The sequence below is a fragment of the Sapajus apella genome, unplaced genomic scaffold (genome assembly GCF_009761245.1).
Source record: "Sapajus apella isolate SASKATOON/1434 unplaced genomic scaffold, GSC_monkey_1.0 scaffold114, whole genome shotgun sequence".
Taxonomy (NCBI): domain Eukaryota; kingdom Metazoa; phylum Chordata; class Mammalia; order Primates; family Cebidae; genus Sapajus; species Sapajus apella.
Genome location: NW_022437054.1, coordinates 1,118,991 through 1,140,616, shown reverse-complemented (window position 1 = coordinate 1,140,616; position 21,626 = coordinate 1,118,991). Strand labels below are relative to the sequence as shown.

Here is a 21,626-nt window from a genome sequence, read left to right as displayed (position 1 = left end):
GTTTGTGCTGCTGTAATAAAATACGACAGACTGGGTAGTTTATAAACAATAGAAATTAACTTCTCAGTTCTGGAGTCTAAAAAGTCCCAAGATCGAGGCACTGTTATATTGAGGGCTTAGTCTCTGTTTCCAAAATAATGCCTTGGTGCTGTGTCCTCTGATTCCATAAGTTCAAAAAAGAAAGGCAAACTCCCATCCCCAAGCCCTTTTTTAAGGGTACCTAATCCCATTTATGAGGGCAGAGCCCTCATGACTTATTCACCTCCCAAGTACTGCTGCAATAGAGGTTAAGTTTCAACATGAATGTTAGAGACAAAAACATTCGAACTATTGCAATGAAGATAACGCTGTATAGTTTGGTAAATATCTTTGGAGCAAACAAAGGCATTTTTCACGGCACTAAGGACTTTGCAGCTGCTTTTCAAATTAGGATGATTGGCTTGAAAATCATATCTGTTTGGTGAACAGTAAGGCCCATCTTGGAGAAGATGGAGTGTCCATGGTGCTAATTCTACTTCTTCATTTCTGTTAGCATCACTTTTGGGGTGCTAATAGAAATGTATCAGTGATTTGTTTGGCCCATTTTCCTGTGCCTTCTGTGGCCCGGTTGAACTCCACCTTGAAGATGATACTTGGTTTGGTGAATAGTAGCTTGTTTTTATCTGCCTGATTTAAAAGTTAAATATGCTGAAAAACACACTCCACTTCCCTCTTTGAAGGCAATTATTTCTCATTTTTTATGCTGTTTTGTTATTTATTGGGTTATTTCTTCTAATAATATGTAATACTTAAGTTGACACTTTAGTTTTAGATATTACCTGTTATTCTGTTAGACAAGTTTTGGATCTCCATGGCCCTTTTGTCCTCATTTCTCTCTTTTCTATAGTTGTATCACAGATTTTCATTAGATTCACATTCTGTGTAAGTAAAGACATAAAGTATACTTTGTTTAATTCTATTGTGAGTTCATAATTATGTTCACTTTTCACTTGCTTTATTTTCTTTCCATTTGTGAGCGTATTTTTAATAGTTTGAAACAATTTTCCACATGATTAGACTTCTCAAGATAAATGTTAGTTTGATCTTTTTTTTTTTTTCCAACCATGAAAACATCCTTTTTAAGATGGTCTTGCTCTGTCACATAGGCTAGAGTGCAGTGGAACATGATCATGGCTCACTGGAACCTCCACCTCCTGGGCTCAAGCAATCCTCCCACCTCAGCCCCCTGAGTAGCTGGGACTACAGGCACTTGCCACCATGCCTGGCTAATTTATTTTCTGTAGAGATGGGGTCAAACTCATGGGCTCAAACGATCCTCCTGCCTTGGCCTCCCAAAGCACTGAAATTACAGGTGTGAGCCATCACGTGTGGCCAAAAACATCCTTTATCTTCTCCAATTGGTCTGCTTGCCCTCTAGGCTTACTACACATTTTTTATTCTGGAAATTTATTTCGGTTGACCATACATGTCATTGTTCTCCAGTATTGGATCCCTTGTTTTCTGGATGCCATGTTTACCTCTTCAGTTTAATTCCATTTTCTGTGTGGAGCCATCTTCCAGTAGTTTCCTCAGAGAACATAAATGGGGAAATTTGAGACCTTCCATGTCTGACTCTGTTCTTGTGATAATGTGGATAAAACAGTAACGTTCTTTACATTACATTCCATATCCATCTATTTGTTTAAAACTAGATTTCCATTCAGAGACTTTACGAAGAGTAAGAATCTAATGGCGTTGGTAGAGTTGAGACCATCCTTCTAGTAGGGGGATTCCAGTGGAAGTGCGGAGATGTTCCCCCATCTTTTGGCCTTATAATAATACATATCTTCTCAATTATCATGGATATCTCCTACTGTAGGGCCTATGTTGTTTGAAGTCTCATTTTGAGTGAGTGCTAGTGCTGTGCCACTTGCTTCTACTTCTGCCAAGGAGCACAGAATACTGGACATTTTTCCATATTAAAATGATATAAATGGTATTAGTCTTTAACTTTGAAAACCATGTATTTTGAGTATTTTCGAATACTCACGTTAGCATGAGGTAGGTCTTTCTTTAAAACTTCTGTGTGTTTGAAACTTCCAGAGATTTCTTTAAAGTACAGAGACTAGACTGACATAGAGGTCTGTCTCTACTTGCTTTTTTGCAATATGCCCAAGTATGTTTTTTCAAAAATTCACAGATATTGTTATATGAATGAATCTTTAGTTTGATTGTTGAATCTTTTGCCTTGTTTGATAAACTATATTGACTAACAATAAACCTGTATTAAGTGCTCACTTTGTACCTTGTGCTTTTTAAATAGGCGAATCCTCCAAAAAGTCTTACAAAATTAGATTATATTGGTATACCCCTTTTACAGATGAAGTAATGAGGTTTAGGAAAAGCAACTTGCTCAGGGTAATATCTTAGAGATATTAATTAGCTTCCTTGAGGTCACATAGAATTTTAGTGTGATGGAGCTAGAGTTCTAAACTAGTTAGTCTGACTCAAAGCCTATTTATTAACTTTTATACCACCTGCCATATGATTTTGTTATCATATATTCATATCCTTCGAATATCTTAAAAATGCTAGTTTTTAATTCTTACAAGTTTGCATTATGGATGATTTCGAGGTTCACATATTTGAAATATATTTTACATTTTAAAAAATTAGTAGTTAAATTTGTATATTGAACCTAAAAGTATTCTAATCTAGTTGACTATAAACCAATCTAAATTTTTCTAGATAATTCTATTTGCTTTCCAGGTTTGTAATTTCTGATTTCATAATTTTTCAAGGATTGCCTGGACATCGGGAAGTTGAAGTTAAATATGTGGACTTCGGTAATACTGCAAAAATAACAATTAAAGACATCCGTAAAATAAAAGATGAGTTTCTGAATCCCCCAGAAAAGGTAATCTACTTATTATGAATTCTAGAGCTGGAATATTAGCATACAGGAATACAGAAGTATTTTTAGAAGCTATTTTCACCATAGAAATGTTAACTACCATTTTTGTCTAGTTTCTGATACAAGGACTGTAGATAAATATTGCTATGGTTACTACTGAAGAAGTAATATGTATATCATGGTAAATAACCATATTAAAACATTAACCATGTACATTTGTGTCTTAAGTACTTGTTGACAGCTTTTAATATATCATTTTGAGATCCTATATTTGGTAAGAGTCATGTTCATGATATATCAAGGTAAAAATGCTTATCTCAGAGGTACTTTTCACTGTGATCACATTTATGCTTAAGTATGTATGTGTTTGCAATAGAGAAGCCCGGGACAATATGTAAAAAAAAAGACTCTGAACCTTGCTTATCTCTGGGGAGTGGTAGTATTCTGAAAGAAGGGTAAGAACAGGCCTTATTTTCTAATTATATACTCTCTGTTGTTTTTAAGTCATGTTTTTCATTTTAGGAAATCTGTAGTATTATTAAAAAAAAAAACTTTAAAATACAAATAAGCAGGCTTGGTGGCTTATGGCTATAATCCCAACACCTTGGGAGGCCAAGACACGTGGGTCACAAGGTCAAAAGTTCAAGACCAGACTGGCCAACGGGGTTTAGTAGAAACCCTGCCTCTACTAAAAAGATACAAAAAATTAGCTGGACATGGTGGTGCATGCCTGTAATCCCAGCTATTCGGGAGGCTGAGGCAGGAGAATCACTTGAACCCGGGAAGCGGAGGTTGCAGTGAGTCGAGATCCTTCCATTGCACTCCAGCCTGGGTGACAGGGCGAGACTCCATCTAAAAACAAAACAAAACAAAACAAAAAAACAAAACCCAAAAGAAATGAGCAAAAGGGAGAATCACTCAATCATTGTTCAATATTTTTGTTATGTATACTTCTAGATGAATCTTCTGTGTTTTCAACAGTTATAGAATCAGACTATAAATCATCCTGTACAAGTAATTAATGTATCATAAGTAACTTTAATGAACGCTTGTTATTCTAGTATGTGAATGTACAGCAGTTCATTTAGCCAAATTCTCTGCTAATTTCAATGATTTGTGTTTATAAAGTGCTTTTACAGACTCCTTCACACATCATATATTTCTAATATGTATTAAATTCAAATATAAAGATTAGTTTTGTACACACTTACATAAAACTTTAATTCCAAAAAGTAGGTAGAAATTGAATTTTTATCTTAATGGTGGAATTTTGTCTGACACAGGCAATTAAATGTAAGCTGGCCTATATTGAACCATATAAAAGGGCAATGCAGTGGTCCAAAGAAGCTAAAGAAAAATTTGAACAAAAGGCTCAAGATAAATTTATGATATGTTCAGTTATCAGTAAGTTCCATTTTTACTTGTTATGTAATCACATATAATTTTAAATAATAACATGAATAACACTTTTCAAATCTTAGAATAAATTCAGTGTGCCATCAGTAGTAGTGGTGAGAGAGATGATTTGTTGAGAATTAGGTACAATGGAATTATGTCTTTTGTGAGGTCTTAAAGTCATCAGGGCAAAAATCACAATAAAGATTAAGTTATCTTTGACATGACCGCTTGAAAGCCCTAAAGCCAGGAATTAACTTCTTTTATTTGTTTGCGTTTTTGCTAGTGCTCTGTCCTTGTCTTTGACATAGTAGATGCTAACTTTTAATTTCCAGCAAAGAGGGGAGGTGGGACATGTTTGGTAAATCGTTTTCGATTGCTGTTTTTGTCTCACTGGCTTAAGCAAATTCAACTGTGTGTTCTCAGCATATTTTGAACAAAGCTTTTCGTTTTTTGGAGCAGTTGGGCCCAAAATGTAATCTGACCACTAGCCCACAATTTTGTAACCTAACAGGTTCTGAGAATCAAAAGTTCAGTAGCAAAATTTGTTCTGAATTGACATGAGACTGTATAGTCTTTATCTCTTTTGTGGTGAATATTCATATTTTACTTCAAGAGAATGTTTGTTTGTGGGCTGCTGCCCCAGACTCTGCTGGGGGTATATATACAGTATATACCTATATATACAGTATAGGTGCCAAGCTTCTTTTCTCAATTAGAAGAATTCTGAATTCTGAAACATGCCTGCCCCAAGGGTTTTAGATAGGGGGATTGGGAATCTGGCTTGTTTTTTTGTTTTTCGAGTCAGGGTCTCATTCTGTCACCCAAGGTGGAGTACAAAGCTGTGAAGAATGGCTCCCTGCAGCTTCAACCTCCAGGGCTCAAGTGCCCCTCCTGTCTTAGCCTCCCATGTAGCTGAGACCACAGGCGTACACCACCATGGCCAGCTAATTGTTTTTTTAATTTTTTTGTAGAGATGGGATCTTACTTTGTTGCTCAGGCCAGTCTCGAACTCTTAGGCTCAAGCAATCCTCCTTCCTTGGCCTCCCAAAGTGCTGGGATTACAGGTGTTAGCCACTGTGCCTGACCAGGAATCTATTTTTTATCTGGTATTTTTTTATCAGTTCCAAAGCTGTAACACACACTGGCTGGGTTGGGTTTAATGAATATATGTGCAGGATACATGAGACCGTGTTTACTTAGCATAGACGTATAGGACTTTCAGGGGTAGTTTTTACTGTATCCATGTCTTTTATCATAAAATTATTGGACTGTCCGCTGAGGAAACCGGAGCTTAGAAATGAATTGCTCAAAGTCGTAACCTAGAAATGATAGTATATTTTTGATTATTTATTTACTTCAGAATAATAACTTGTTCTAAAGAAATAGTGTCATTTAAGAGGCATATGATTATGCAGATTGTATCCTTAGCCTATAGAATTTTTGTATCTAGTGTCTCTGAAATGGACAAATGAATTAAAGACCTCTTGGTCCTTGAACAGTCTCCACTGATTTTGAGCCAACTTTAACTTGTATAACTGTTCTCAGGTTTAGGCATTGTGTTCTGTGGGGTTTTTGCTCCTTCCTAGAATAATCTCCCATGGACAATCAATCAAGATTTCTTGGGTTTCTTCCTTGATTTCTCTTTTTTCTTTCTCACTTAATTAATACCAGTGACATCCAAACACTAGCTGTAGCGTAGTTATTAACCTAGATTATCTTATGTGTAAGGAGTGCCAGAAGGCCTTGCCCAACTACAGCTGTCTTTCCCCATTCACCTGCACAGCAGTAAAGTTGGGAGTTCAAGATCTTTAGAATAAAGTGAACTACCACAGCTGAGAACAGGAACCTGCCATTAATACATAACGCTGTTTCGTTAGAAAGGAAGGGACATTTGCTTTCTAAGGTAACATTATATTTGATTAGGAAGAGAGCAGGGAAGATGATAAAGGTATAGAACACAGAGAAAGTTGACCCTATTGGAAGGGAGAACTTTATGCATAAGAAGTATAAAACCAAAGAACTAAAGTTAAGAGATAGGAAAGTAGGGAGATCAAAGTTTATTGAGGCTCAGTGTTGCTTAGCCTTTTGTGTCTAGATAATTTATCTGGACCATTGAAAAGTAGCCAGGAATTTTTTTTTTTTTTCAACTCCTAAAAAAGCTCTTTAGGCCAGGTGTGGTGGCCGATGCCTATAATCCCAGTATTTTGTGGTAGGGGGTGGGGGGGTAAGGTGGATGGAACATCTGAGATCAGGAGTTTGAGACCAGCCTGGCCAACATGGTGAAAACCTGACTACTAAAAATACAAAAAAATAAAGCTGCATGTGGTGGCATGCAGCTGTAGTGTCAGTGGGAGGCTGAGGCAGGAGAATCATTTGAACCTCAGAGGCAGATGTTGCGGTGAGTTGAGATTGTGCCACTGCACACTCCAGCCTGAGTGACAGAGCAAGACTTTGTCTCAAAAAAAAAAAAAAAAGCAACAAACCCCCTGAAGAAAGTGGACTGCTTCTGGAGGACCCAGGAAACTCCCTCAAAACTATGAGTGCCCCTGGATGTTGATCACCACCTGCAGAGGTCTGTCCTGAAGACCCTGACTCAACGACAAATGAATGAATGCACTCTCACACCCAGTATGGTGATTTGAGTGGGCTAAAGATGGTCCACCATCCACTGCTTTCAGAGTGCGATTGCAGCTTACTGGCCATGACTCCCTGTGTCTTCTCACATTAATTCAGTATAGATTTAATAACAGAGGTTCTAAGCCAACATGCTTATGATAATTAACATGGTTAAAAGAGTGGTTTTATGAGTGATAAAAGCTTTCGGTTGGAGGGGTGCCCAGGGTAAACACCATTAATAGATAATTCCCCTTTGACCTCACCCTGAGAGGGTCATCCAACAGCACAAAGTTTACATGAGCAAACAAATGAGTGTAGGGACAAAGGAATGTGGGGTAAACAGACTTAGCTGGGGAAGCTTTATTATCCTAATCTCACTCTATGACTTAAAATTATTATTTTTTTTAATTGCATTTTAGGTTTAGGGGTACATGTGAAGAACATGTAAGATTGTTTCATAGGTACACACGTGGCAGTGTGGTTTGCTGCCTTCCTCCCCATCACCTATATCTGGCATTTCTCCCCACGTTATCCCTCCCCAACTCCCCATCCCCCGCTGTCCCTCCCCTATTTCCCCCAACATACCTGTGTGTGTGTGATGCTCCCCTCCCTGTGTCCACATGTTCTCATTGTTCAACACCTGCCTGTGAGTGAGAACATGCGGTGTTTGATTTTCTGTTCTTGTGTCAGTTTGCTGAGAATGATGGTTTCCAGGTTCATCCATGTCCCTACAAAGAACACGAACTCATCGTTTTTTTATGGCTGCGTAGTGTTCCATGATGTATGTCTTCCACATTTTCCCTGTCCATTCTATCATTGATGGGCATTTGGGTTGGTTCCAAGTTTTTACTATTTATTGTAAACAGTGCCAGAATGAACATTCATGTGCATGTGTCCTTATACTAGAATGATTTATAACCCTTTGGATATATACCCAGTAATGGGATTGCTGGGTCAAATGGAATTTCTATTTTTAGGTCCTTGAGGAATCGCCACACTGTCTTCCACAATGGTCGAACTAATTTACACTTCTACCAACAGTGTAAAAGTGTTCCTATTACTCCACATACTCTCCAGCATTTGTTGTCTCCACACTTTTTAAATGATTGCCATTCTAACTGGTGTGAAATGGTATCTCAATGTAGTTTTAATTTGCGTTTCTCTAATGACCAGTGATGATGAGCATTTTTTCATGTTTATTGGCCTCATATATGTCTTCTTTTGTGAAGTGTCTGTTCATATCCTTCACCCATTTTTCAATGGGCTTGTTTGTTTTTTTCTTATAAACCTGTTTTAGTTCTTTGTAGATTCTGGATATTAGCCCTTTGTCATATGGGTAGATTGCAAAATTTTTTTCCCATTCTGTTGGTTGCCAATTCACTCTAATGACTGTTTCTTTCGCTGTGCAGAAACTGTGGAGTTTGATTAGGTCCCATTTGCCTATTTTGGCTTTCATTGCCAATGCTTTTGGTGTTTTATTTATGAAGTCCTTCCCTGTGCCTATGTCCTGAATGGTTTTGCCTAGATTTTCTTCTAGGGTATTTATGGTGTTAGGTCTTATGTTTAAGTCTTTAATCCATCTGGAGTTAATTTTAGTGTAAGGCGTCAGGAAGGGGTCCAGTTTCTGCTTTCTGCACACGGCTAGCCAGTTTTCCCAACACCATTTATTAAACAGGGAATCCTTTCCCCATTGCTTGCTTTTGTCAGGTTTGTCAAAGATCAGATGGTTGTAGATGTGTGGCGTTGCCTCCGAGGCCTCTGTTCTGTTCCATTGGTCTGTATCTCTGTTTTGGTACCAGTACCATGCTGTATTGATTACTGTAGCCTTTTAGTATAGTTTGAAGTGAGGTAATGTGAGGCCTCCCAGTTTGTTCTTTTTGCTTAGAATTGACTTGGCTATGCGGGCACTCTTTTGGTTCCCTGTGAAATTTAAGGTAGTTTTTTCCAGTTCTGTGCAGAAGGTCATTGGTAGCTTGATGGGGATAGCGTTGAATCTGTAAATTACTTTGGGCAGTATGGCCATTTTCATGATACTGATTCTTCCTAACCAGGAGCATGGAATGTTTCTCCATCTGTTTGTGTCCTCTCCTATTTCATTGAGCAATGGTTTGTAGTTCTCCTTGAAGAGGTCCTTTACATTCTTTGTTAGTTGTATTCCTAGACATTTTATTCTCTTGGTAGCAATTTTGAATGGCAGTTCATTCTTGATTTGGCTCTCTTTAAGTCTGTTATTGGTGTATAGGAATGCTTGTGATTTTTGCACATTGATTTTGTATCCTGAGACTTTGCTGAAGTTGCTTGTCAGTTTCAGGAGATTTTGGGCTGAGACAATAGGGTCTTCTAAATATACAATCATGTCGTCTGCAAATAGAGACAATTTGACTTCCTCCTTTCCTAACTGAATACCCTTTATTTCTTTTTCTTGCCCGATTGCTCTGGCCAGAACTTCCAATACTATATTGAATAGGAGTGGTGAGAGAGGGCATCCTTGTCTAGTGCCAGATTTTAAAGGGAATGCTTCCAGGTTTTGCCCATTCAGTATGATATTGGCTGTTGGTTTGTCATAAATAACTTTTATTATTTTGAGATACATTCCATCAATACCTAGTTTATTGAGGGTTTCTAGCATAAAGAGCTGTTGGATTTTGTGAAAGGCCTTCTCTGCAGCTATTGAGATAATTGTAGTTTTTGTCTTTGGTTCTGTTTATATGGTGAATTCAGAAAACTTCAGGCCAATATCCATGATGAACATAGATGCAAAAGTCTTCAATAAAATACTGGCAAACTGGTTGCAACAGCACATCAAAAAGCTTATGCACCATGATCAAGCAGGCTTCATCCCATGGATGCAAGACTGGTTCAAAATTCTAACGTAATGAACCGGCTGCTTTCAGCCTGTTCCATTAAAACATTTCGGCCTTCCAAAAGGTTTGAGACTGTAATCTTCTAACTTCCCGTAATATTTTGCCAGCCACCCTGAGTGAATCACAACATGCCCCAACCACAGAAATGGGAAAGGGAGACCCTCCTCTCCTGAACTGGAGAAGCCGAAGGTCTGTTTCTGGGAGAAGTTTCTGACTTTACCTGGAGCGGAGTCAATTTGGATAGCCAAGTGAAATAAAGGGATAGAAGAGGCAACAGAAAGGCTCTGGAAGCTCACTGGGTCCCTAAGCAGCCCATTCCTGCCTGGCACCACAGGGATTCAATGGGAGAGGAACAGGGGGTAAAATTCCCCGGGGAGAAGGAAATCTCTAGCTGAAATTTGTAACAATTTAAGCAGGATGAGAAGCCTCCTGGCCAGAACTCAGGGAAAGGTGCAAATCTGGTGTGCAGACTCTACAGGCAGGCGAGTAACCAAACCCTTTCTTTCCCAGCTGGGAGTCAGAGGGCCTGGGACAGGTTTTCAAACCCCTGTAGCTTTGTGCCCAGACACAGACTCGGGGCTGTTGGTAGGGACACAGATAGACTGGCCTTTTGGTTTGTGTGGGAACTGGGTGAAGCCTGTGACTGCCATCTTTCCCCTACTTCCGTGACAACCTGCATGACTCAGCAGAGGCAACCACAGTCCTCCTAGATACAACTCCAGTGACCTGGGCATCTCGCCCCCACCCCCCACAGCAGCCTCAGCAAGATCTACCCAACGAGAGTCTGAGTTCAAACACACCTAGCCCTATCCCACCTGGTGGTCCTCCCCATCCACCCTGGTAGCTGAAAACAAAGGACATATAATCTTGGGAGTTTTACGGCCCTGTCCATTGCTGGTTCCTCCCATACTACCACAGTTGATGCTCTCTGGAAAGTGCCACTGCTTATCAGGAGGCTAACCAGCACAAACATAGAGCATTAAACCACCAAAGCTAAGAACCCTCATGGAGCCCATTGCAGCCCACTGCTACCTTGACCAGAACAGGCACTGGTATCCATGGCTGAGAGACCCATAGGTGGTTCACGTCATAGGACTCTGTGCAGGCAACCTCCAGTACCAGTCCAGAACCGGATAGACTCTCTGGGTGGCTAGGCCAGAAAGAGACAACAATCACTGCAGTTCAGCTCATAGGAAGCCACATTCATAGGAAAAGGGGGAGAGTACTACATCAAGGGAACACCCCGTGGGACAAAAAAAAAATGTGAACAACAGTCTTCAGCCCTAGACCTTCCCTCTGACAGAGCCTATCAAATGAGAAGCATACCAGAATACCAACTCTGGTAATATGACAAAACAAGATCCTACAACACCCCCCAAGAATCACACTACTTCACCGTCAATGGATCCAAACCAAGGAGAGGTCTCTGATTTACCTGAAAAAGAATTCTGGTTAGTTATTAAGCTAATTGGAGGGAACAGAGAAAGATGAAGCCCAATGCAAGGAAATCTAAAAAACAATACAAGAAGTGTAGGGAGAAATATTCAAGGAAATAGGTAGCTTAAAGAAAAAAAACTCAGGAAACTTTGGACACACTTAAGAAATGTGAAATGTTCTGGAAACTCGGCAATAGAATTGAACAAGTAGAAGAAAGAAATTCAGAGCTTGAAAACAAGGTATTTGAATTAACCCAATCCAACAAGGAAAAAGAGAATAAGGAAATATAAACAAAGCCTCCAGGAAGTCCGGGATTTTGTTAAACGACCAAACCATAGAATTCTCTTCTTCCTCAGGAAAATATATTTGGGGGATTAATCGAGGAAAACTTCTCCAGCCTTGCTAGAGACCTAGACATCCAAATACAAGAAGCACAAAGCTTGGAAAACATATTTGGGGGAATAATCGAAACCAAGATCAGAGCAGAACTAAATGAAATTGAAACAAAAAATAGAAAAGATAAACGAAACAAAAAGCTAGTTGTATGAAAAGGTAAATATAATTGATAGACCATTAGCAAGATGAGCCAAGAAGAGAGAGAATCCAAATAACCACACTAAGAAAATAGGAGATACTACACTGACACCACTGAACTATAAAAGATCATTCAAGGCTACTATGAACACCTTTATGCACATAAACTAGAAAACTTAGATAAATTCTAAGTTTTCTTAAAATACAACCCTCCTGGCTTAAATAGGAAAGAATTAGATATCCTGAAGAGACCAATAACAAGCAGCAAGATTAAAAGGGTAATTTAAAAATTACCAGCACACACAAAAAAGTCTAGGACTAAGCAGATTCACAGCAGAATTCTACAAATCAAAGAACTGGTACTTTTGACACTACTCCGCAAGATAGAGAAAGAAGGAACCCTCCCTAATTCCTTCTATGAAGCCATCATCATCCTAATACCAAAAACCAGAAAGGGCACAACCAAAAAAGAAATCTATAGATCTATATCCTTCATGAATGTAGATACTAAAATCCTTAACAAAATACCGGCTAACCGAATCCAACAACGTATCAGAAAGGTAATCCATGATGAAGTGAATTTCATACCAGGGATGCAGGGATGGTTTAATATACATAAATCAATAAATGTGATCCATTACATAAACAATTAAAAACAAAAATCACATGATCTCAGTAGATGCAGAAAAAGCATTCAACAAAACCCAGCATCCCTTTATGATTAAAACTCTCAGAAAAAACAGCATACAAGAGACATACCTTAATGTAATAAAAGCCATCTATGACAGACCCACAGCCAACATAATACTGACTGGGGAAAAGTTGAAAGCATTCCCTGTGAGAATTGGAGCAAGACAAGGATGCCCATTCTTACCACTCCTCTTCAACATAGTACTGGAAGTCCTAGCCAGAGCAATCAGGCAAGAGAAGGAAATAAAGGGCATTCAGATCAGTAAAGGGGAAGTTAAACTGTCACTGTTTGCTGATATGATTGTTTATCTTGAAAACCCTAAGGACTCCTCCAGAAAGCTTTTAGAACTAATAAAATAATTCAGCAAAGTTTCTAAGATTAGTGTACACAAATCAGTAACTCTTCTATATACGCCAGCAGTGACCAAGCAGAGAATCAAACGAAGGACTCAACCCCTTTTACAATAGCTGCAAAAAAATACAAAAAACAAAAACAAACCCTTAGGAATATACCTAACCAAGAAATCAAAAGACCTCTGCAAGGAAAACTACAAAACACTGCTGAAAGAAATCATAGATGACATGAACAAATGGAAACACAGCTCATACTCATGGATAGGTAGAATCAATATTGTGAAAGTGACTATGCTGCCAGCAGCAATCTACAAATTCAGCGCTGTCCCCATCAAAATACTACTTCACAAAATTAGAAAAAATTATTTTAAAATTCGTGTGGAACCAAAAAGCCCACATAGTGAAAGCAAGACTAGGTAAAAAGAACAAATCCAGAGGCATCACAAAACTTGATTTCAAACTATACTGTAAGGCCAGTCACTAAAACAGCATGGTACTGATACGAAAATAGGCATATTGACTAATGAAACAGAATAGACAACCCAGAAATAAACCCAGATACTTAAGAGCCGCTGATCTTTGACAAAACAAACAAAAAGTGGGGAAAGGACACCCTTTTCAACAAATGGTGCTGGGATAATTGGCAAGCCACATGTAGGAGAATGAAACTGGATTCTCATCTCTCACCTTATACAAAAATCAGCTCAAGATGGATGAAAGACTTAAATCTAAGACCTGAAACTATAAAAATCCTGTAAGACACCACTGGAAAAACCCTTGTAGATATTGCCCTAGGCAAGGATTTAATGATCAAAGACCCCAAAAGCAAATGCAATAAAAACAAACATAAATAGCTGAGACCTAATTGAACTAAAGAGCTTTTGCACAGCAAAAGGAGCAGTCAGCAGAGTAAACAGACAAGCCCCAGAGTGGGAGGAAATCTACACAATCTATATATCTTGACAAAGGACTAATATCCAGAATCTACAACAAATTCAAATCGGTAAGAAAAAAAAAATCCCATCAAAAAGTGTTCTAAGAACATGAATAGACAATTCTTAAGATAAACAAATGAAAAAATGCTTAACATCACTAATGATCAGGGAAATGCAAATCAAAACCACAATGCGATACCACCTCACTCCTCCAGGAATGGCCATACCAATAAAAAAAACATCAAAAAACAGATGTTGGCATGGATGCGGTGAACAGGGAACACTTCTACACTGCTGGCAGGATTGTAAACTAGTACAGCTACTATGGAAAACTGTGGAGATTCCTTAAAGTTCTAAAAGTAGAACCACCATTTGATCCAGCCTTTCCCCTACTGGGTATCTACCCAAAGGAAAAGAAGTCATTGTTTGAAAAAGACACTTGCACACACACATTTATAGCAGCATAATTCACAATTGCGGAACCAACCCAAATGCCTATCAATGAGTGGATAAAGAAACTGAGATACACACACACACACACACACACACACACGAACACTAGACAGCCGTAAAAAGGAATGAACAGTATTTGCAGTGACGTGGTTGAGACTGGAGACTGTTATTCTAAGTGAAGTAACTCAGGAATGAAAAACTAATATGTTTTCACTGCTATGTGGGAGCTAAGCTATGAAGACACAAAGGAATGGACTTTGGGGACTTGGGAGGAAGAGTAGGAGAGGGGCAAAGGATAAAAGACTACAAATATGGTGCAGTGTATATTGCTCGAGTGATGGGGTGCACCTAAATCTCACAGATCACCACTAAAGAACTTACTCATGTAACCAAATACCACCTGTGCCCATATAACTTACTGGAAAAAAATTTGTAAAAAGCTTTTAATCTATACTCATGTAACTCTTATAACTGGGTTAATATAGAATGTTGCTGCTGGTAATGGTTATCTTTTTTTTTTTAGAATCATTCTGACCAGCAGCTACCAGCTGGAAAGGTGTAGGCATATACTGATCTCAGTGCATTATTTTAGAGATGTTTTCTAAAGAAATTCCTCTACCATATTTCAGATACTGATCTATTTCCCTGTGCAGTATACCATCAATAAGTAAATAGACACATGAGACACGAGCCTTACGTTCAGTTAACTCCCAGTCTAGTTTAAGAAATAGATCTGATAAATAAGAATTAGATGTGGTTTGTCCTAAAAAACACAGGGACAGGAAAAAGTTCTAGTTAATTGAGAGTTCTAGATTGAATTTGTGTTGTTGTAAACTTTGTGCCATTTTTGTTAAAGCTGTAAATGTTTGCAAATGATCACTGGCCTGAGTTTAACTTTCATTCATAACTTTCATTACCTTGGTCCTCCTGGAACTTGATTTAGTTCCATAGAGTAAGAATAGAATAGAACGCTTCTTCAATGAATATATTTTTCTGAACCTAAAAGCTTCAAACTGATTTCTTTATATAATGGCATACATAACCTAAAATTAAATGTTTGCTAATTTGTGTTACAGATAACACTAACAATTCATTTAGATCCGCAAAGTGCTACTTTAACTCCTAGAAACTATGACATTATTCTACCAGAAATGTCGTGCATGTAAATGAAAGAAATTAAGTTTCCAATTTTTAAATTGCCTCATTTAGGCCGGCCGCGGTGGCTCACACCTGTAATCTCAGCACTTAAGTTTGGGAGGCTGAGGTGGGTGGATCATTTGAGGTCAGGAGTTGGAGACCAGCCTGGCCAACTGATGAAACCCCGTCTCTACTAAAAATACAAAAAAAATTAGCTGGGCATGGTGGTGTCTGTCTGTAGTTCCAGCTACTTGGGAGGCTGAGGCAGGAGAATCGCTTGAACCCAAGAGGTGAAAGTTACTGTGAGCCAAGATCCTGCCACTGCATTTCAGCCTGGGCGACAAAGTGAGACTGTCTCCAAAAAAAATTGCCTCATTTAGTATGTTTTGTGACATATTTCTTTCCCCAAACTTTCTTAATGGTTTTACAGAAATTCTGGAAGATAATGTGCTCTTAGTTGAGCTTTTTGAGTCTCCTGGTCCTCCTGAAATTACTAGTATTAATGACCAGCTAGTCAAAGAGGGCCTGGCATCTTATGAAATAGGGTAAGTAGATATGTAAACTTTTATTGTTATTTAATGCTCATATGTAACATTTTAATCGCAAGAAGGTAAACTGGCACATCATTCCCCATTGGAGATGTGCTTAGACTGCAGACCTGGGAATTTTCCCTCTTCCTAGACCAAAGAAAATAATAGGAGTCATTAATCTAATGAGGACTAGAGTGGCTTTCCTCTCCATTATTAAGGGGCCCAGAAACCAAGAGAAAGGCTCTTTTAGAGTGCTTCTAAGGAAAGCAGACTGGCATCTTATTTCTAGGTGGAACATCTGCTTAGGAAGCCCTTTGTGCCTGATTGAGAAAGGAATTAGGAAGAGAAATGGCAGGATGGAGAATAAGCATAGTTGTATAGTAGCTTACATTCCTATTTGTATAAATGCTAATTTTCCAGGATTCAAGTAGATACTTTGAATGATAACCAGGCTTGAGTCATTGTGCTAATATTCACTCAGGACAGGCTAGTGGTTGGGGTGACCCCAGAAGCAGAAGAGTAGAGCAGTGGCGAGGGCAGGTGGAAGGGTTTTGAGGTCAAAACAAAGAATTCTTCCACAATAGGGACCTGTGTAGTGGGAGTGGCTCTGGGGGAGCTTCTGAAAATTCTCCCACGTAGCCCTCAAGAAAGCTAATATTTGAGAGACCGAGGTGGGCAGATCACTTGAAAGGAGTTTGCATCCAGCCTGGCCAACATGGTGTAAACCCATCTCTGCTAAAAATGCAAAAATTAGCCGGGCCTGGCGGCTCATGCCTATAGTCCCAGCTACTCGGGAGGCTGAGGCAGAAGAATCACTTGAGCCCAGGAGGCGGAGGTTGCAGTGAGCTGAGATTTTGCCACTGCACTCCAGCCTGGGTGACAGAGCATGACTCTGTCCAAAAAAGAAAAGAAAAAGCTAGTGTTCAGATAGCACCCACATATGATATTTGTCAGCATAAGCCAAAGATACAGTGACACCCTACAGAGGCCTGCAGTGACTCCTATTGATGATCTGTGGCCATTCTTTCCTGCTTACTCTCATGCTGGAGGAGATAGAAGCAGGAGCTTTTTCCACTATAGGTCTCAATTGAGAGAGGGAAAGAAATGAGAGTAAACATTCAAATTAATGTCGGATTGGGCCGAACACAGTGGCTCACACCTGTAATCCCAACACTTTTGAGAGGCTGAGGCAGGTGAAATCACCTGAGGTCAGGAGTTTGAGACCACCCTGGCCAACATGGTGAAACCCTATCTCTGCTAAAAATACAAAAAATTAACCGGGCTTGTTGGTGGGCGCCTGTAATCCCAGCTACTCGGGAGGCCAAGGGAAAAGAATTGCTTGAACCTGGGAGGCGGAGGCCGCAGTGAGCCAAGATCCCGCCACTGCACTTCAGCCTAGGTGACAGAGCGAGACTCCATCTCAAAAAAAAAGAAGAAATTATGTTGGACTGAATCTTCTCCTTTCTTTTTAAAGTCAGGGTTATTGAAGTATGTACAGAAAAAAATCACCTTTTAAGGTCCACAGTTAAATGAATTTTGACAAAAATAGTCATGTAAGCATCACACAGTTGAGATACAGACCTGAGCAAATACAAATAATTTGCATACATAGTTCTTTTCATTAACTTTTGTTGTTTTTCAGATATATCCTCAAAGATAATTCTCAAAAGCATATTGAAATTTGGGATCCTTCTCCAGAAGAAATTATTTCAAATGAAGTAAACAAGTTAAATCCTGTGTCTGCAAAATCTCTACCTAATGAGAATTTCCAGTCACTTTATAATAAGGAATTGCCTGTGCATATTTGTAATGTAGTATCTCCTGAGAAGATTTATGTTCAGTGGTTGTTAACTGAAAACTTACTTAATAGGTACAATATATATAATATATAAGGAAAGCATTAATGTGATTTTATCCTTTCTATATTCTGTTTCAAAGATCTAGAAGTCATAAATGTAGATTTTACAAGCAGAATTATTTTAACTAAGCAGTCTCTCAGCTAGTTAGAAGTATGCAAATAGGATCTCTGTTGGTTGTTTTCACTAATTTCAATTTATTCATTCTACATATACTTATTGAGACCTACTATATGACAAGCAGTATTTATAAGTGTTAGGGATACCCTGGTTAAAAAAAAATGGATAAATCTTTGCTATCATGTAACTTAAATTCTAGTAGAAAGAGAGTGAACAAATGAAATTTTTAGTGTGGCAGATGTTGTTAAGGGAAATAGAGAAAAATAAAGCATTTGGGGAAGAAGGCACTTTTAGGATGTTGGTCAAGGAAGACCTCAGAGACAGTGATATTTGAAATGGACCCCAAAGAAGAAGGGAGGGAGGTAAGCCACATGAGTCTCTGAGGAAAGTTTATCTGAGGCAGAAGGAAGAGCTAGTTCCAAAACCTGAGGAAATATGCTTGTACTTTCAAGGAAGAACAAGGTGTCCAGCTTGGCTGGAGTGGAATGAGCAAGCGGGGGTAGTAGAAAACATGTAGCCAGAGAATTGTATAAGAAAATGTTTGGAAAGTTAAATATTTTTTATCTCTGTAGTTTAGAAGAAAAGATGATATCTGCTTATGAAAACTCAAAATGGGAACCTGTTAAATGGGAAAATGATATGCACTGTGCTGTTAAGATCCAAGATAAAAATCAGTGGCGAAGAGGTCAGATCATCAGAATGGTTACAGACACATTGGTAGAGGTAATTGCGGAGTTAAAAGTATAATCATGAAGGTGGTGATTGCATTTTGTATTTTTTTCCCTGAAGTTAAAACAATTTTCACTGAGATTTTCAGTTTGCCAAAAAAAATACTTGGAATTGTTTGTCCATAGACTAACGGGTATTCTTTTCTTAGGTTTTGCTGTATGACGTGGGTGTTGAACTAGTAGTGAATGTTGACTGTTTAAGAAAACTTCAAGAAAATCTAAAGACAATGGGAAGACTCTCTTTGGAATGTTCTCTGGTTGACATAAGGTAGTTTTTAGCTGAGTAATTTTCTCATTATTTTAAACATTACTTTTAAATGGGTTCTCGTCAGTTTTAGTTTTGCTAAGATATTCTGAAGTTTTCCTAACATCTAGTTAATTTTGTACATTAAGAGGGATAGATAAAAGTTTGGATCATGTAAATTTAGTGGTATTAAGAAATAGAGATAGGTGAGTATGAAAGTACCTAGATAGAATTCAAACTGTTGAATATTAAAAATTTACTTTGAGGAACAACAAACGCAGATAGAAATAAATTTTATAAGTTTATAATTGCATAGAAAGGTAAAAATAGGTAAATTACCAAAAAGAGTGAATTTGTAGAGGATTCTGGGAAAATGACAGAACAGTTTTAGTCTACTGGAATCCCATTATAAAAACAGCAACTTGGACAGTAAAGCTAAAGACTACACAGTCAGTATCTACAACAAAAGCAGATGATAAGTTACTTCTGTGAGTACCCAAATACTAGCCGGTGGGGTACATCATGAACCTTTACAGTATGATGGTATCATGATACCCTTACAGAATCAACATTTGTATGGGAGGATTTGGAGGGGAGGCAGACTAGGATTCCAACAGCTCTAAGAATAGGAATAGACAACGGCATTTCACTGGCACATGCAGGCCAGTCTGAGAATAGCAACCAAAATTAAGAGTTGAAGCAGGATGCAGTTCATATCTGAATGCAAGAGGTCTGTAAATGTGCCAGAGTCTCACAATACTGGAGCCTTTTTAGTCATATAACCTCCTGAAAGTAAACTGAAACTCCTTGCCATGACTCCACACTGAGGAGAAATTGCTGGGAATAGAGTTTTCAATTTGAGCAAGACAGGCAATGGGGCAAAGTAAAGAAAAGATTCAGCTAAAAGGAGGGGAAAGGGCCAGGTGAGTTGGCTCACACCTGTAATCCCAGCACTTTGGGATACCAAGGCAGGAGGATCACTTGAGGCTGGGAGTTGGAGGCTGCAGTGAGCTATGATTGTGCCACTATACTCCAGCCTGACACAGTGATTTTTTAACCTAAATATAGAATTTTACAGTTATTCCTGTCAAATTTTTTCTAATTGGTTTTGAAACTCGGATAGTTGATTTTGTTACTCCGTGTCTAGACTGCCCCTTCTAATGTTGTATTATCTGTAAATTTGAAAGCATACCTCTTCAGAGTTGTAGTCTGCAGTTTATGAGCCAAATCCAACTAATATGCACTTGGCCTGCAGAATGTTTTTTAAACTTTCAAATATTATTTTAAAAACTAGTAAATTTCACATTAAAATGTGAGTTTCTTTTATTGGCAAAAATCGGAATATCTAGCCTCGGAGGTAACAATATTGCCAAACATAACTGGCCTTTTTCCAGAGGTTAAGAACAGTTGTTAAATAAATCCTAGCTTCTATTCAACATAGAGTACTAGATAAAATTGTACCTATAGGAAACAGCTCTATCATAAAGTCTACTGGCAGATCATTTGCTATTGCTTTGATATGCTACCACAGTTATCCAAATCATTTGGTGGTGCTTGCAGTTTCAGATCAGGGTGTCCAATCTTTTGGTTTCTCTGGGCCACATTGGAAGAAGAATTAATGTCTTGGGCCACACATAAAATACACTGACACTAATGAGAGCTGATGAGCTAAAAATTGCAAAAAAATCTCATAATGTTTTTTTTTAAATTTTTTTTCTTTTTTCATCTGTGTGAAATATGAGTTGGTGAGGAATCTCATAATGTTTTAAGAAAATTTATGAATTTGTGTTGGGCTGCACTTAAAGCTTTCCTGGGCCACATGCAGGTTGGACAAGCTTGTTTTTGGTTGTCTCACAAACTTGATCACTAATTTGAAGCCAATTACATGTTATTTGGCTACAAGACATATACACGTACACATACTTAGGTATACATATATGTGTAGGCTTTTCAGACATGGACTATAAATAGGAATATTAAAAATCTGTTTACCAATAAAGCTAAAAGATCCCAAAGACCCTTTCAACATTATTATAAAAGCTGTAATGAACCTGTGCGTGATTTTTTTTAATTTAAGAAATAGATAAACCATACTGGTTTACCTAGCTTATTTATATCTCATCTGCAAGGATATCATGAGAGAACTCCAGACACACTGTACAGTATACCTTAACATTTATTCACTACTAGGTCAGGCATTGTATGATGTGCTTTTCATGTGTTAGTTTAGTTCTCACAATAATACTGACATAGAACTATTATCCCCATCTTATAATTGAAGAAACTTCATGATGAGAAATTAAGTACCTCACCCAAAAGTTATGTATATAAATGTAACATTGGTTTATCTGTTTTGAAACCTGATCTTTTAATTTTATTATTATTTACTTTGAGACAGATTCTCCCTCTGTCACCCATGCTGGAGTACAGTGGCGCCATCTCGGCTCACCACAACCTCCGCCTCCCCAGATTCAAGCAATTCTCCCACCTCAGTCTCCTAGTAGCTGGAATTACCGGTACATAGCACCATGCCACTGGTGGTATATTTGCTACATTTTGTATATTTGCTAAATATACAAAAATTAGCACCATGCTAATTTTTGTATATGTAGTAGAGATGGGATTTCACCACGTTGACCAGGCTGGTGTTGAACTCCTGACTTTAAGTGACCTGCCTGCCTCATCCTCCCAAAGTGCTGGGATTAAGGTGTGAGTCACTATGCCGGGCCTAAATTGATAATATAATAGGATACCTTCTTTTTTTATTTTTTATTTGTTTTGTTCTTTAGAGATCCTTGTTCTAATAGGATACCTTCTTCTTAGTGACCCATTTCTCT

At 38.3% G+C, this 21,626-nt stretch overlaps 1 protein-coding gene across 3 annotated transcripts in view; it reads left to right on the top strand.

Moving 5' to 3' along the window:
• Positions 1 to 21,626, top strand: part of RNF17 (ring finger protein 17) — a 104,606-nt gene that overhangs the window by 50,963 nt on the left and 32,017 nt on the right. For all 3 annotated transcript variants that reach the window (XM_032260066.1, XM_032260065.1, XM_032260067.1), the window contains 6 exons: positions 2,781 to 2,896; positions 4,177 to 4,297; positions 15,742 to 15,856; positions 17,484 to 17,711; positions 18,390 to 18,540; positions 18,695 to 18,813. In XM_032260066.1, coding sequence (XP_032115957.1) covers positions 2,781 to 2,896; positions 4,177 to 4,297; positions 15,742 to 15,856; positions 17,484 to 17,711; positions 18,390 to 18,540; positions 18,695 to 18,813 — 850 coding nt within the window. The remainder of the gene's footprint in view (positions 1 to 2,780; positions 2,897 to 4,176; positions 4,298 to 15,741; positions 15,857 to 17,483; positions 17,712 to 18,389; positions 18,541 to 18,694; positions 18,814 to 21,626) is intronic.